At 40.5% G+C, this 13,387-nt stretch overlaps 1 protein-coding gene across 1 annotated transcript in view; it reads right to left on the bottom strand.

The window, feature by feature from the left end:
- Positions 1–3,653: 3,653 nt before the first annotated feature.
- The window catches only part of Hmgcr (3-hydroxy-3-methylglutaryl-CoA reductase), a 23,408-nt gene continuing 13,674 nt past the window's right edge, over positions 3,654–13,387 (bottom strand). Inside the window, exons 12-20 of the mRNA XM_008829731.3 lie at positions 10,962–11,156; positions 9,794–9,952; positions 9,505–9,662; positions 8,335–8,440; positions 5,827–5,997; positions 5,020–5,160; positions 4,766–4,924; positions 4,228–4,382; positions 3,654–3,793 (exon numbers count right to left, since the gene is read on the bottom strand). Of these exons, the coding sequence (XP_008827953.1) occupies positions 3,739–3,793; positions 4,228–4,382; positions 4,766–4,924; positions 5,020–5,160; positions 5,827–5,997; positions 8,335–8,440; positions 9,505–9,662; positions 9,794–9,952; positions 10,962–11,156 (1,299 nt within the window). The 3' untranslated portion in view covers positions 3,654–3,738. The remainder of the gene's footprint in view (positions 3,794–4,227; positions 4,383–4,765; positions 4,925–5,019; positions 5,161–5,826; positions 5,998–8,334; positions 8,441–9,504; positions 9,663–9,793; positions 9,953–10,961; positions 11,157–13,387) is intronic.

Below are 13,387 nucleotides of genomic sequence, written 5' to 3'. Positions count from 1 at the left end.
AATTATTTCCTGATTCTTCGCCAAGTTTCCTCAATAAGGCATAAGGCACCCATATGTTTTGTTAGCAGCTGGCACAAGGCTTTCCCTGTTTTACCACCTTTGCCTTCTGGAGGCTTGTTTTGTGGGCTTCCTGCTCCAATTTCAGTCCTGGGAAGTTACAGTGCAAGAGTGCCGCTGGACACCTGGGACAATGATGGGACACAGATAGCAGTGCCTCTGTAATAGTTGGTATGTGTGCCCACATTTATTTGGTCCTTTGGGAGCAAGGACAGGGAACAAAGTGGCTGAAAGTGTTTCTCTGGACAGTTGGTCCACATGTAAAGATACCTTCGGTGTTGTTCAGACATCTCAGGGTGGATGTCTATGGAACACTGTTCAACAGCTGGCTAGCTGTTACATCACTCCAGGGTTAATTATAGCTATATGCCAGCATTTGGTTGCTCCATGCATGTTTTCTAACTTTGTGCTTCAGTGAACACAATTCTCCAATCCTAGACATTTTCCATAATACCAAGTACCTCATTCTGAAAACTCAGCCTTTCAGAGTAGTCGGAGCTGCTGCTGTAAGGTGGTCAGCTGCCTGGGTCCTGGCTCTATCCCAGACCAAGGGGATCAGAAAGCTTGGGGCCACGCATTGCAGTCTCTACATCCTGTTCTCCAGGAGTGACAATTCTGGAGAAAGGTGAGAAGGCATTTCCCATATTCTGCCTCCCAACTTCAGCTGTTAGAACCTGAACACTTCTCTCAGCCTTCAAACTATCTCAAAGAGAAAAGGGGGGTGCTCCATGTATACCACAGTGAAAACAGAACCTGTCAGTCTTAAAACATTTAAGTACTAAACAATTTATCTTCTCTTCCTTCCCTTCTACAAATGTTACTCAATCTTTAGGCTGACTGAGGAATGTTTACCAGTAAATTCTAGCCTGCCCACCACAGCATAGTGTGAGAGACAACTGAGTAGAGTGAATTAATTGGTCTTGGCATGTTTTACTGTTCGTGGTTTTTGTTGTTGTTTTAACCTGACCCTTCAGTGTGAGCTATTCCCTTGGGATTTAACTCTGTAATTGCTCCCTAAAGGAGAACAAATCCTATTGCTGTTTGCATCTGCAATGTTCCCTAAAGGCCATGTTAAAGCTACCCCCTACACTGAGGTGCTATTTATTCAAAGCAGTGGAAACATCCTAAGGTGGGGCCTAGTGAGGACTCTTCCCATCAAGGGGGTGGGGGGGGGAGGTGTCTCTTCCTTTCTTTCAGTTCCCAGCCATGAAGTGAATGTCCTTTGTGGTCACACATTAGCCATTATGTACTTACTGTGCTACCATGGACCCAAGGCAAGGGGACCTACAGGTCAGATACCAAAACTTCAGACCTTTTTTGATTTACCTCAAGGTATTTGTTACAGTAACAGAAAGCTAACAAACCATATGGCTACATACATCTCACTGCTTATCAAATCACCCAAGCAGAAAGGGGTCTGCAAGTCCTTCAGTATCTTCTCTCCTACCTGCTCTACTCAGAAAAGGGATGATGGCATGGGTGATCACAGGTCATTTCAAGAGAAAAAAATTAAGTCTCTAGTATCTGGGCCCAGAGTCTTAATGCCTCATGGATACCTTTTCACTCCTAACAACAGCAAAAGCAGAGTCAGTAATTCAAAGTCAATGGAAGTCCATTCTGAAGGAGCCACACTGTAGCTAGTGAAGCTGTACACAGTCATTCCCACACAGCTTAAATGTATACTTAGCCCACTGTACTTTGGTGACTCAATCTTTATTTTCTGTTCCTCTTAACTCTCCCAAGCTTGATATATAGAGTCTAGTTGAGATGATAATTCTGAACCAATCAAACTCTCTAAGTGTAAGAAAGAGCACCTTTTATGCACATAACACTAGCCAGCCGAATATGTACAGTTACTATAACTGAGAATGTGTGACCCCTAACAGAAATTACAGGTTACCATTCTGCCTTAGGCTTAAGAGTTAATCCTAACCAAAAAAAAAGGCTACCACTTAACACTTGTCAGTATTAACTTCCTTTTCATAATTTACTGGAACTGGAAAAGTATTCTATAACAAAATGTATACAATTTAGTAGTTGTACAAAACATGAATTCAGCAAGATGATATTGGTTAGTCACCAACATGAACATTCAACATACTTTCCACTTCCATGACAAGCTCAGGTAAATAAAATGTTACTGGCTGAAAAGTCACAAGAGCAATTGAAACTTTACATAGAATAGCAAACTCAACCCCACAGTAATACTGCAGACAGCCATTAAGAGGCTCTCCATGCTGCCACGGACTCTTGGAATGCCAGGGTCCATCTTCAAGAGACGTCAGCTTTCCAAGACCAATACTTAAAGCATTAGATGGAATATAAAATAAGGAGCTCTTTATTATTTTATACAAAACTTGTACATTAAAAAAAAAAAAAAAGATTCAACAACTCTGCCTGACCCCCTGAGGAAGCTAAGAGCTTTTGTGGGTCCATCCCATCAAAAGAGCCTGTATGAATGAATGATTCGGTCACCAACCTCCTGGCCACAGGAACAAGGCACAGGGCTCCAGGGCCATTCACGTGGCTCCATCATTGGCTCTGAAGCTGATTTTCCCTTCAAAAGACTCCCCAAGCCAAGCCAGGGTTTCCTGGACAACATTAACAAACACTATCTTCTCTGGTCCAAGCTAGAGTATTTTATCAATGTAAAAGCTGGGTTTTCTTAGACTCTCAGTAAACTCCTAAGACGCTTTATTACAACATACACATATTTTATAGCTGTTTACAAAAAAAAAAAAAAAAAAACCCTAGAATCTTCAGCTAAATAAGTTAAAATGTCTTTAAAGTAATTAAAGTTGGCTTAGAGAAATGGTCGTTTTCTTTCAAGTCTGTTCCCACACTCTTAAGTTGTAAGAGCCAGGGACTTGCTCATGTCCTCATCTAAGTAACACTGAGAGCTCTGATATCTTTAGCAAAGAGCATGGCGCTGTTTCCTAAAGTCTAATGCTGAAAGACATGCAGTAGCCCACCTGGGCAAACATTTAGACAAGAGGCCTCTCTGAACAAACAGCCTAGAGAGAGATGCAGTGATTTGTTTTCTTAATCGAGAACTATTTTGCACTGCTTAGCACATTCTATAGTTTGAGAATAAAATTCTTCCCTTGAAGAAGTAGGTCCCCTTCTGAAGAATAATGTTTTTTACCCCCAAAATCAAAATAGACCAGCACCAAATGAATCATTAGTTTACAAAAAATAAACTTAGCTCTTATATCGCAAAATTCTACAATTCAGACTAAATAAATATAAAATCAGAAATTCTGTCAACTACAATATAATTTAAAACTCCATTTTTAACCCATTGGGGCAGGGAAGGTCAATCTGACATTGATCACCATGAACGTCATCATTTCATCAAAACAGCTTTTTCCAACTGGTAGTGGCTTTCAGAAATGAGCTGCAGATTACCATCTGTAGTGCTCAGAGTTTAATAAAATCCATGTGAGATCTTTCCAGAGCACAGCATGGAAAGTACTACACTGTTTCCAGATCTGAGGAGTCTCTGTGGACTGTGTAAAGGACCTCAGACGTCTCTGAAAGAGCCAGAAATCAAGCAGGCATCTCACTGATCACGTCCATTCATCTTCCACAAGACATTGCATTGAGATTTTTAATTCACAGATTTCATGTTAGTCCTTGAGAACCCAGTGCCTGTGTTTCAGTTCAGCACTGTCCGGCTACTCAAGCTGCCTTCTTGGTGCAAGTTCCTTGGAGGTCTTGTAAATTTATCTTTGATCTATCACAGGAAGAGACAAAGTGGTAATATAGAAAATGTCAGAAATGCAAAACTGCGGAGGTACATGTATGTGAATGTGGAGGCCAGGGGACAATATTGGATGTCATTCCTCAAGTGCCACCCACCTTTTCTCTTGAGACATGGTCTCTCACTGGCCTAGAACTTGCCAAGCAGGTTAAACAGGCTGGCCAGTGAGCCACAGGGATTTGCCTGTCTCTGCCTCCCCTGTGCTAAGATTATAAGCACATGCAACCACACCTAGAGTTCTTTTAAATGTGAATTCTGGAGCTTGAACTCAAGTCCCCCAAGCACTTTACTAACTAAACCATTTCCCCAGACCAGAAATGCAAAATTCTAAAGCTATCTATTGTTAATCTGCAGGTTGTTTTTTTGTTTGATTTTGTTTGTTTTTTTTGGGGGGGGGGGGATCTTACCTGTTATGAACCATGTGACTTCTAACAAGATGTCCTGCTGCCAGTGCTGCCATCAAGGACAACTCCCCAGCCATTACAGTACCACACACAATTCGGGCAAGCTGCCGGGCATTTTCCCCAGGATTGTCTTTGCATGCTCCTTGAACACCTAGCATCTGTAGCAGAAAACAACACAGAAGATTCACACTTAAACCTATGAGATGAGCAGCAGATACTAAATCAAAGCAACTACAAGGTATCAGAATAGAACTGAACTACATTAGAAATGTTCAGTGTCCAAGGCCTGACGGCCAGGATGGACAGTTAGTTCTTACTACATAGCTAACATCCACGAGCTGACTGGTGGTGTGCCTTACTTGCTCTTTTAATGTGCTTAATAAATTGTGAGAAAGTATGTGTCCAAAAAACCCTAAAACTATTTGGAGACACTGGGTTAGGTTGGTAGGAAACGAGCAAGTCAAGCTAAAAGGAAGTAGAGTGATGTAGAGCCAGAGCTAGTTAGCACTGAAGTCACTAGAGTATGTAAGACAGGCCATACCTGCAGACAGGCTTGCTGAGGTAGAAGGTTGGTCCCACCACCCACGGTTCCTATTTCTATAGATGGCATGGTGCAGCTGATATACAAGTCTTCATTTGTGGGACCGCTTGCTTCCATTAAAGTAATACAGTTTGAACTACCCACATTCTGGGCTGCATCCTGAGGGGGAAAAAAAAAACGGGAAAAGCCATACAATATAGCTTCTTCACGTAGAACAACAGAGCAGAAAAAGAAGTGGGAGCTGGAGAGCTCACCTGGCCACATGCAATGTAGATAGCAGTGACGATGTTTGCCGCATGGGCGTTATAGCCTCCTATGCTCCCAGCCATGGCAGAACCCACCAGATTCTTATTAATGTTGAGGTCAATCATAGCTTCTGTGGTCGTCTTCAGCACCTAGACAACAGTGCGAACATTTTACACCTACTCCCAGCAGAACCAGGGAGTGAAACCCACTCACATCTACCTCCCTGTACCTCCAAAATGCAAGAATGTAGATGCGGACCCATTTAAACCATTGTCCCATGAATGCCACATGCAGAAGGCACAATAAAAGAGTCATCTTGAATGGAAAGCATAACCCTATAAATTTAATCTTATTAAAGGTGTCAATATTCTTTTTTTTTTTTTTTTTTTTTTTTGAGACAGGGTCTCCCTGTAGCCCCAGCTGTCCTGGAACTCACTATGTAGACCAGGCTGGCCTTGAACTTACAGAGATCCGCTTGCCTCTGCCTTCCAAGTGCTGGGATTAAAGGCATGCACCACCACGCCCAACTCGTCAATATTCTTTTAATTTTTCATATTTTTTAAATTTTTCATTACTTTTTAAATTTTAAAATGTTATTGTCTTTGAGACAGGGTCTTACTCTATTAGTCCCAATTGGCCTGGAACTCATTAAGTAGCCCAGGCTGACCTTGAACTTGCAGTGATCTGGTAGCTTCGGCCTCCCCACTGCTGGGATTAGAGCTGTGAACCACCACACCCAACCTCTTTAATTTTCTTAATCCAATTAAAGGCTATCATATTAAAAAGTCACATAAAATATTCATCCCATCACTTACTTCTCTAACCACCTTAGCTGGAATGACAGCCTCACACACAACTGTCTTTCCTCTTCCTTCAATCCAGTTTATGGCAGCAGGTTTCTTGTCTGTGCAATAGTTACCACTAACTGCTAGAATCTGCATTTCAGGGAAGAACTCTTGAAGTTTGGAAAGTGCTTTCTCCGTACCCTATTAACAACAAGAAATAAACTGCATGAAGCATTCATTATTACAAGTCCTAAGGGTTTATTTTCATCTATGAAACACTTCAGAAATTGTACTTCAGAGTAGAGCAAGAAAGGTCAGGGCTCTCCATGGGCCATCGGTAAGGGTCTTCTCAGGCAGGTATGAACTCCTAATGTGTGTCTTTCTAGGTATGAGGGCCAAGTTCTTTGTAGCCATTAATGAATAGGATGTAAATAAAACTAAAATGTGAATGTTAAAAATATTCATGTCACTGTACAGGAACTCGACCTATAACCAATATATAATAAATTTCCTCCTAACCATTACCTAAGAGCCTAAGTCATCCAATCTGAAAAGAAAAATGGATCACTAAAGTCAGTCTCATTAACAGAAATACTTCCATAAAGTATAAACTGGCTTTCTACTGCCAGTCAAGTGAAGTAAATCCAACAACTCACACCTTAACCACCCAAAATATGTCTTAGCAAGTAAAACACAAAACAAAACAAAACAAAACAAAACAAAACATCGTGGGACAGCAAGGTGGCTCAGTGGGTAAAGGCACTTGCCGTAGGCCTGACATCAGTTCAGGAACCCACATAGTGAAAGGAAAAAAAACTGTTATAATACACATATGTAACAAAAAGTGCCAAGTTCACCATGACTAAATGTATACGGTTCACCATACCATTTAAAATGTAACTAACTCTTTAAATGTAACTAACTCTTTAAAATGTAACTCTTTATCTTATGACGTTAAACTCCATAGCCCATTAAACGAATACCCATTTCCTTTTCCTGCTAGCTCCTCATGGCCAACCATTCAACTGGGCTCTATGAATTTGGCTACTGTAACTCATGTAAGTGGAACCATATAGTATTTGTCTTTTATGATTGGCTATTTCACTTAACACAATGTCCTCAGGTTTCATTCCTGTTACACCATGTGTCACAATTTGTTTTTCTAAGGCTGAATGATATTGTTTTGATATATCAAGTTTGTCCATGTATCTATCCAATGAACATTTAGGTCACTTCTGCCTCTTGGCTTTTGTGGATAATCTACTGTGAACATAAGCATACAGACACTTCTTTGAGACACTGCTTTCAACTCTTTCAATTCCAAAAGTGGAATTGGGAGACGATATAGCAATTATATTTTCAAGTGGTTGAGAACCACCTATTGGAAATTTTTAAAACTTAGGGGACAGGTATAGTGGCCCACGCCTCTAATCCCAGCACTTGGGAGGTAGAAGCAGGAGGATCTCTGTGAGATCAAGGCCAGTCTGGTCTACACAGAGAGCTCCAGGCCAGCTGGGACAACAGGGAAATGCTGTCTCAAAAAACAAAACAAAAATAAAATCCCTTAGATATTTAGTCATTGTCCTCTTTCTGAACAGCCCTTAGGGACACAAAATAAACTGTATAGCCTGACTAGAGGGTTTTAATATTATTTATTTGTTTCTAGTAAAAATAAACTATCAGCAAAATAAAATTAAGCCAAATAAAATCCTCTCAGGATACAAAATGAACAATTACAAAAATAAACTAGCCATTTGATATCCAAGAGACAAGTATTTCTGAGCATGATTGGTTGGTATATGCCTGTAATCCTAGCACTTGCAGGCAGAAGCAGGACTACCCATGATTTGGAGGCCAGCATGGTCTACATTAAAAAAAAAAAGAAACAACAAAAAAAGGAAACAAAAAAGACAAAGAGAAGTCTCAGAAAGATCAGTTTTAGGTGTGTGGTAGAGGGGGCTGAGTCAGGCCAGGGATTGAATCTAGAGCCTCAAGAACACCAACCCTGCATTCTTGCTCTATCATTGAGCTAAACACCCAACGCCACCACTCATTTGGGAATTGAAATGTTAACTCTAAGATTCCTCCAAAACCTTCTAAGTGCGTTCAGAACACACACAGTATTAAATCTAAATTAACTATTTCAAACAGAAACACTAATCCATGATGCCTGGTTTACATAATATGAACTATATCAATATTTAGCTTTTAATAAAATACTTTAACACATGGTTTGTCAGTAAGACATCAATGGCTGAGTACAGTGGCACACCCTCAGAAGGCTGAGGCAGGATGAATGACCAAAGTTAAAGGCCAACCTGGGCTATATAGTGAATTCCAGGCCAGCGTGAGCTACAGAATGAGAACTTGTCTCAAAAAATCCAAACTAAGTAAGCTAAAATAACCCAGACCAAACATAAACACCAGGCATGCTCTTCAGCCCTGTCTCCCAAGCCACTTGGTTCCTTTGGGCACAAACTCCCTACAAGTTCTGTGTCCATCCCTGAGTCCTTCCAGATACAGTGGATCTGTGCTCACCTTGGAAATCATGTTCATTCCCATCGCATCCCCTGTCTTGGACTGGAAACGGATATAAAGGTTGCGTCCTGCCATAGTCACATGAAGTTTCTGTAGACGTGCAAATCTGTAAACAGAAGATACTTTTCACAGTCTAACATAATGCAAGTTATCTTGAATCAACTTCAGTAGAGATTATTTTCTTTAGACACATGACGGACAGTACATCAGATGGGTCTCATTCTCACATACTAAAGAGTAGATGGGCTGTAGACAGGAATTCCTTTACCAGCCTTAAGTCCAAATAAAAACTTGAACTCACAGGAGTTACCATCTATACTGATTATGCTTCTGCATGATTTTAATTCTGTATCCAAAGTAAACCTACTATACTGTAATATTCTGCCTAAAACGTTTTCTAGGGAAAAGTAAGTCTAATCAAATTTATTAGTGCCTATCTTTTTTTAAATTTATTGAATATTTGTGTATTTCATACAGAAAATCACCTTTATAGCCCTTTTCCCTTTGGCACCCTCCCATAGCCCCCTCCCCCACTGGAGTTCATCCATTCTGTCATTTGGCCTATCGGTGTAAAGTTAGTGTCCCCAGATGTCCCTCAGTGCAAATTCACCCACTGGGTTTGGTCAGCCTATCTAGAGTCTCTCCCTTCAAGAAGATCAGCTCTTCCTCACCCAGCAGTATTCAGTTGCCAATAATTCTTTGACTAAGATTGGGGCCTGCTGTCCATTTCCACAGTCCTGTGCTGGGTTTTTTGTCTGCCTAAGTTTGCATGAGTCTTGTGCATGCTGACACCATTACTGTAGGTTTGTAGGAGAAGGGTCTCAGGGAATATGTGTGTGTGTGTGTGTGCAGGCACATGCCTGCCATGGCGCCCATATGGAGATCAGAAGACAACTTTCAGGAGTTGATTCTCTCTTTGCACTGTGGGATCCAGGAATCAAACTCAGGTCATCAGGTTTGTGCAACAAATGCTTTTAAATTAGTTTTTTAAACTAATTTATTCCTATGGGTTATTTGAATTACCAACATATAATTATTAGTTATCCTATCTGAATAGATTCAAAAATGTGATGATTTTGCTATATTACCCTAAGCAGGCAACACATTAATGATTACATTTAGCAGTCACAGAAAATAGACATAAATTTCCATATAAACCCATCCACACACCTGCTGGTGCTATCAAAGGCCTCCTTCACTACTGCAAACCCTTCAGGTGTTTCAAGCCAAACCTTCACTTCTGCAGAGTCACAAGCACGGGGAAGACGCACCACTGGGCCACGGGTCATGCCATCTGCAAGGACTCGGCTGCTGGCACCTCCACCAAGCTATGCAGAAGAAGATAGAAACATGTTAATCCAGAAAACATGTTGGTTTGTCCCAGAGGTATCCTTGCCTTTTCCCATATCTGTTCTAAGAGTCTATTTTCAAATAGATAAATCAATAAATTCCAACTTACACCTATTGCTCTGCAGCCTCTGTTAGTGCTGGCCACAAGACACCCCTCTGTTGTTGCCATTGGAACCTGATACTCTTTTCCATCCAGGCACAGAGGTCCTGCCACTCCAACAGGGATGGGCATATATCCAATAACATTCTCACAGCAAGCTCCCATCACCTAAAATAAAGGTAGGCAGCAGGTGAAAACTTGCACTGTAAATACACAGCAATGCATCTCAGCCCATGTCATTAGTAACTTTCTTCAAGCATAATCCTATAGAGTATTTTCAACAATGTTCTTAGTGTACTCTTTTTGCTGTTATGGTGCTGAGGCCCAAACCCAGGGCCTCATCATTGCTAGGCAAGCATTGTAACACTGAGCCAACCCTCACCACAAACTTACTCTTAAAAGTTATTTAAGAGGCTGGAGGAGATGGCTTAGAGGTTAAAGAGCATCAAATCTCAGCACCAACATGGCAGCTAACAACCATGTGTAACTAAAGTTCAAGGGATCTGACACCTTTTTCTTACCTCTGGGGGCATTGCAAGACACAGGTACACTTACATGCAGGCAGTACACTCATACATAAAAAATTAAAAATAAGAAAATATTTTTTAAATTATTTAAGGGTTGGGGCTGGAGAGATGGCTCAGCAGTTAAGAGCACTGACTTGCAGAGGACCCGGGTTCAATTCCCAACACCCACATGGCGGCTACGAACGGTCCTTGAACTCTAGTTCCAGGGGAATCTGAAGCCCTCTTCTGACCTCTGTGGCATTGCATGACACAGGTACACTCACATACATGCAGGCAATACACTCATACACATAAAAAAAAAATTTTTTTTTAATTATTTAAGGGGCTGGAGAGCTAGCTCAGCAGTTAAGAGCACCAGCTGCTCTTGCAGAGGACCCAGATTTGATTCCCAGCACCCACATGGCATCTAAAACCTGTCTGTAACTCCAATCCCAATGTATCAAAGGCCCTCTCTGACCTCTGCAGGCACTGTATGACATGGGTACAAAATAGTTGTACACAAAAAAGATGAATTTAAAAAAAAAATTTTTAAGTTATTTAAATGTTGAACTCTTTCAGTAATGCCTATAAAAACATTTAAAAAGTAGTCAAAGGGGAGGGAGAACCCTAAAAAGCTACAAACCAAATCTTTAATCAACAAAATATCATACCAAAGAGTAATTATAATCTCTGTAAGGTAGGTACTGCAGAGAGGAAGGCTCTGGAAGCTTTTTGGATAATAACTGCCTGCGAATAGATACACCACGTTCATGGGTTTCCATCAGGGTTTCCAGTTTGTAAGCTGGAATATGCTTGGCATTGACCAACTGGATGATCTCCGCATCACTAAGGAACTTTGCACCTTTCTAGAGAAATGGAAAAGAAAATGAGAGTCAGGTCAGAGAGGGAGATGACGGGAGACTTGAAGGACTACACTTCATAGTATCTATAATGCTAAATTAAAACATACACATCAGCTCTATTGTAACACTGTAGTGCTTACTACAAAGATACCCCTGCAAAATAATTAATTTACTATGAACAATGTCATATCAAATAACAATCCTATCACTGTAGTTCTCATAGTATAGACTTACATTAATACATAGTAAAAACTAATGCACCTTAGCAAAGTTCAAGACTATGTCAGATGTTTGTTTCACTACCTTTCAAACTCTAGTAAATTTTTTAAAAAACTTTTATTTTCAGGTTTATATTCACAAGGTTAAAAAAAAAAATCAAAGTGGACTAGGAAGATAGTTCAGTTTGACACGTACTTACAGTATGAATCAAGCTTACAAAAATGAAAATTTGGCTAGACTTTACTACTTACTTTAGGGGGTAATAAATAAAAAAAAAAGAGTGGCACCCAGAACAAAAAACTTGAGATCAATCCAGCTCCTCTGCTCTGCTGTGACCAGTCTTCTTCAAACTTGCGACCTCATTTGTAAACTTAAATGCTCCATGGATTGATCAAAGAAAACTAACCAATACATATTTGCTTATTACATGACAATATTCAGTATATACATTATGTAGCAATATTTTTTAATTTTTTAATTTTACATGCATATGTATATTGCCAGCATGTATGTAAGTGCACCCATACGTGCAATGCCAGTGGAGGTCAGAAGAGGGCATTGGATCCCCTGGAATTGGAGTTATTCATGGTTGTTAGCAGCCATGTGGGTGCTGGGAACTGAACCTGGGTCCTCTCAAAGAGTAGCCAGTGTTCTTAAAGCCATCTCTCCAGCCCCTGCAGCAATACTTTTTATGTACAAGTTGTGGCCCCTAAATAGTTATGTATAGCCCAGGTGATGATACCAATTCTTAAGAGAGGTAAAATATAATAATGGTAAGAGAAAAACTCAAAAGCTTTGGTTTTATAGAGATTCGGGAAATTATTTAAATAGAATATCAAGGAAGGTCGGCAAAATGGCTCAGTGGGTTGGTACGCAAGTATGAGGACCTAAGCGTTTGGTATGCAAGTATGAGGACCTAAGTTCACATCCCTAGCACCCAATTAAAGCCAGATATGGTGGCATACAACTGTAATCCCAGGACTGGGGAGGCAGACAGGCAGGTGCTAGGGGCTTGTTGGCTAGCCAGTCTAGCCGAAATGGCAAGCTCTAGGTTCAGTCAGACACCCTGTCTCAAAAAATAAGGTGAAGAGTGATATACAAAAACATCTAACATCAACTTCCAACCTCCACATGGATGTATAAACTTTCCCCACCCACAGGGACAAAACAGTGTCAAAATTAAAGCACATCTTTGTAAAACTTACAAAACATAAAAACCCAAACATTAAAATTGCTAAATAAGGTTCACACACACACACACACACACACACACACACACAAATAATCTGTAATTAAGATTCTGATACAGGGGCAGAAGAGATGGCTCAGTGGTTAAGAACACTGGTTGTTCTTATAGAAGATCTGGGTTCAAATCCCAGCACCCACATGGCAGCTAACAACTGTCCATTAACTCCAGTTCCAGGGGATCCAACCACCTCTTCTGACCTCCATGGGCACTGCACGACACAGGTGCACTCACCTACATGCAGACAATACACACATACACACAAAATGGGAAAAAAAAAATTAAAAAGAAATTCTGATACCCACTCTGCAAGTTTTCCTAACAGCAAAACAACTGAGATATAGCACCAAATCCTTGACCTCGTATGTGGTAGGCAAGCACTCTACCACTGAGCTATATTCCCAGTCCAGGTACTGTGACACATGTAAAACAAGCACACTCAGAGTCTTACACATATGCACATAAATTAGTTATCAACTTCAAGAAAACAAACATTCCATAATCTCATATGTGTAATATGCAGTAGTCTCATAGAAGCACAAGAGACGATGGTTGTCAATAACAAGGACAAGGAAATGGGGTGCACATCCAGACACTGGGACCAAATTTCAATTATTCAGGATGAGTAGTTCTGGAGTCCTAATATACAGCAGTGTGACAACTGTTTAACAATACTGTAGTATTGTTAAATACTACAGTAAACTAAAATCTGTTAAGAAGGTGACCATGGAAGTGTTCTCCCAAGATAGGAAGAAGTAACTATGAGGTG

The sequence above is a fragment of the Nannospalax galili genome, unplaced genomic scaffold (assembly GCF_000622305.1).
Source record: "Nannospalax galili isolate Female #2095 unplaced genomic scaffold, S.galili_v1.0 scaffold1054, whole genome shotgun sequence".
NCBI classification, from domain to species: Eukaryota; Metazoa; Chordata; class Mammalia; order Rodentia; family Spalacidae; genus Nannospalax; species Nannospalax galili.
Note: the sequence above shows the minus strand (reverse complement) of the source record. Positions and strands in the feature narration are given on the sequence as shown.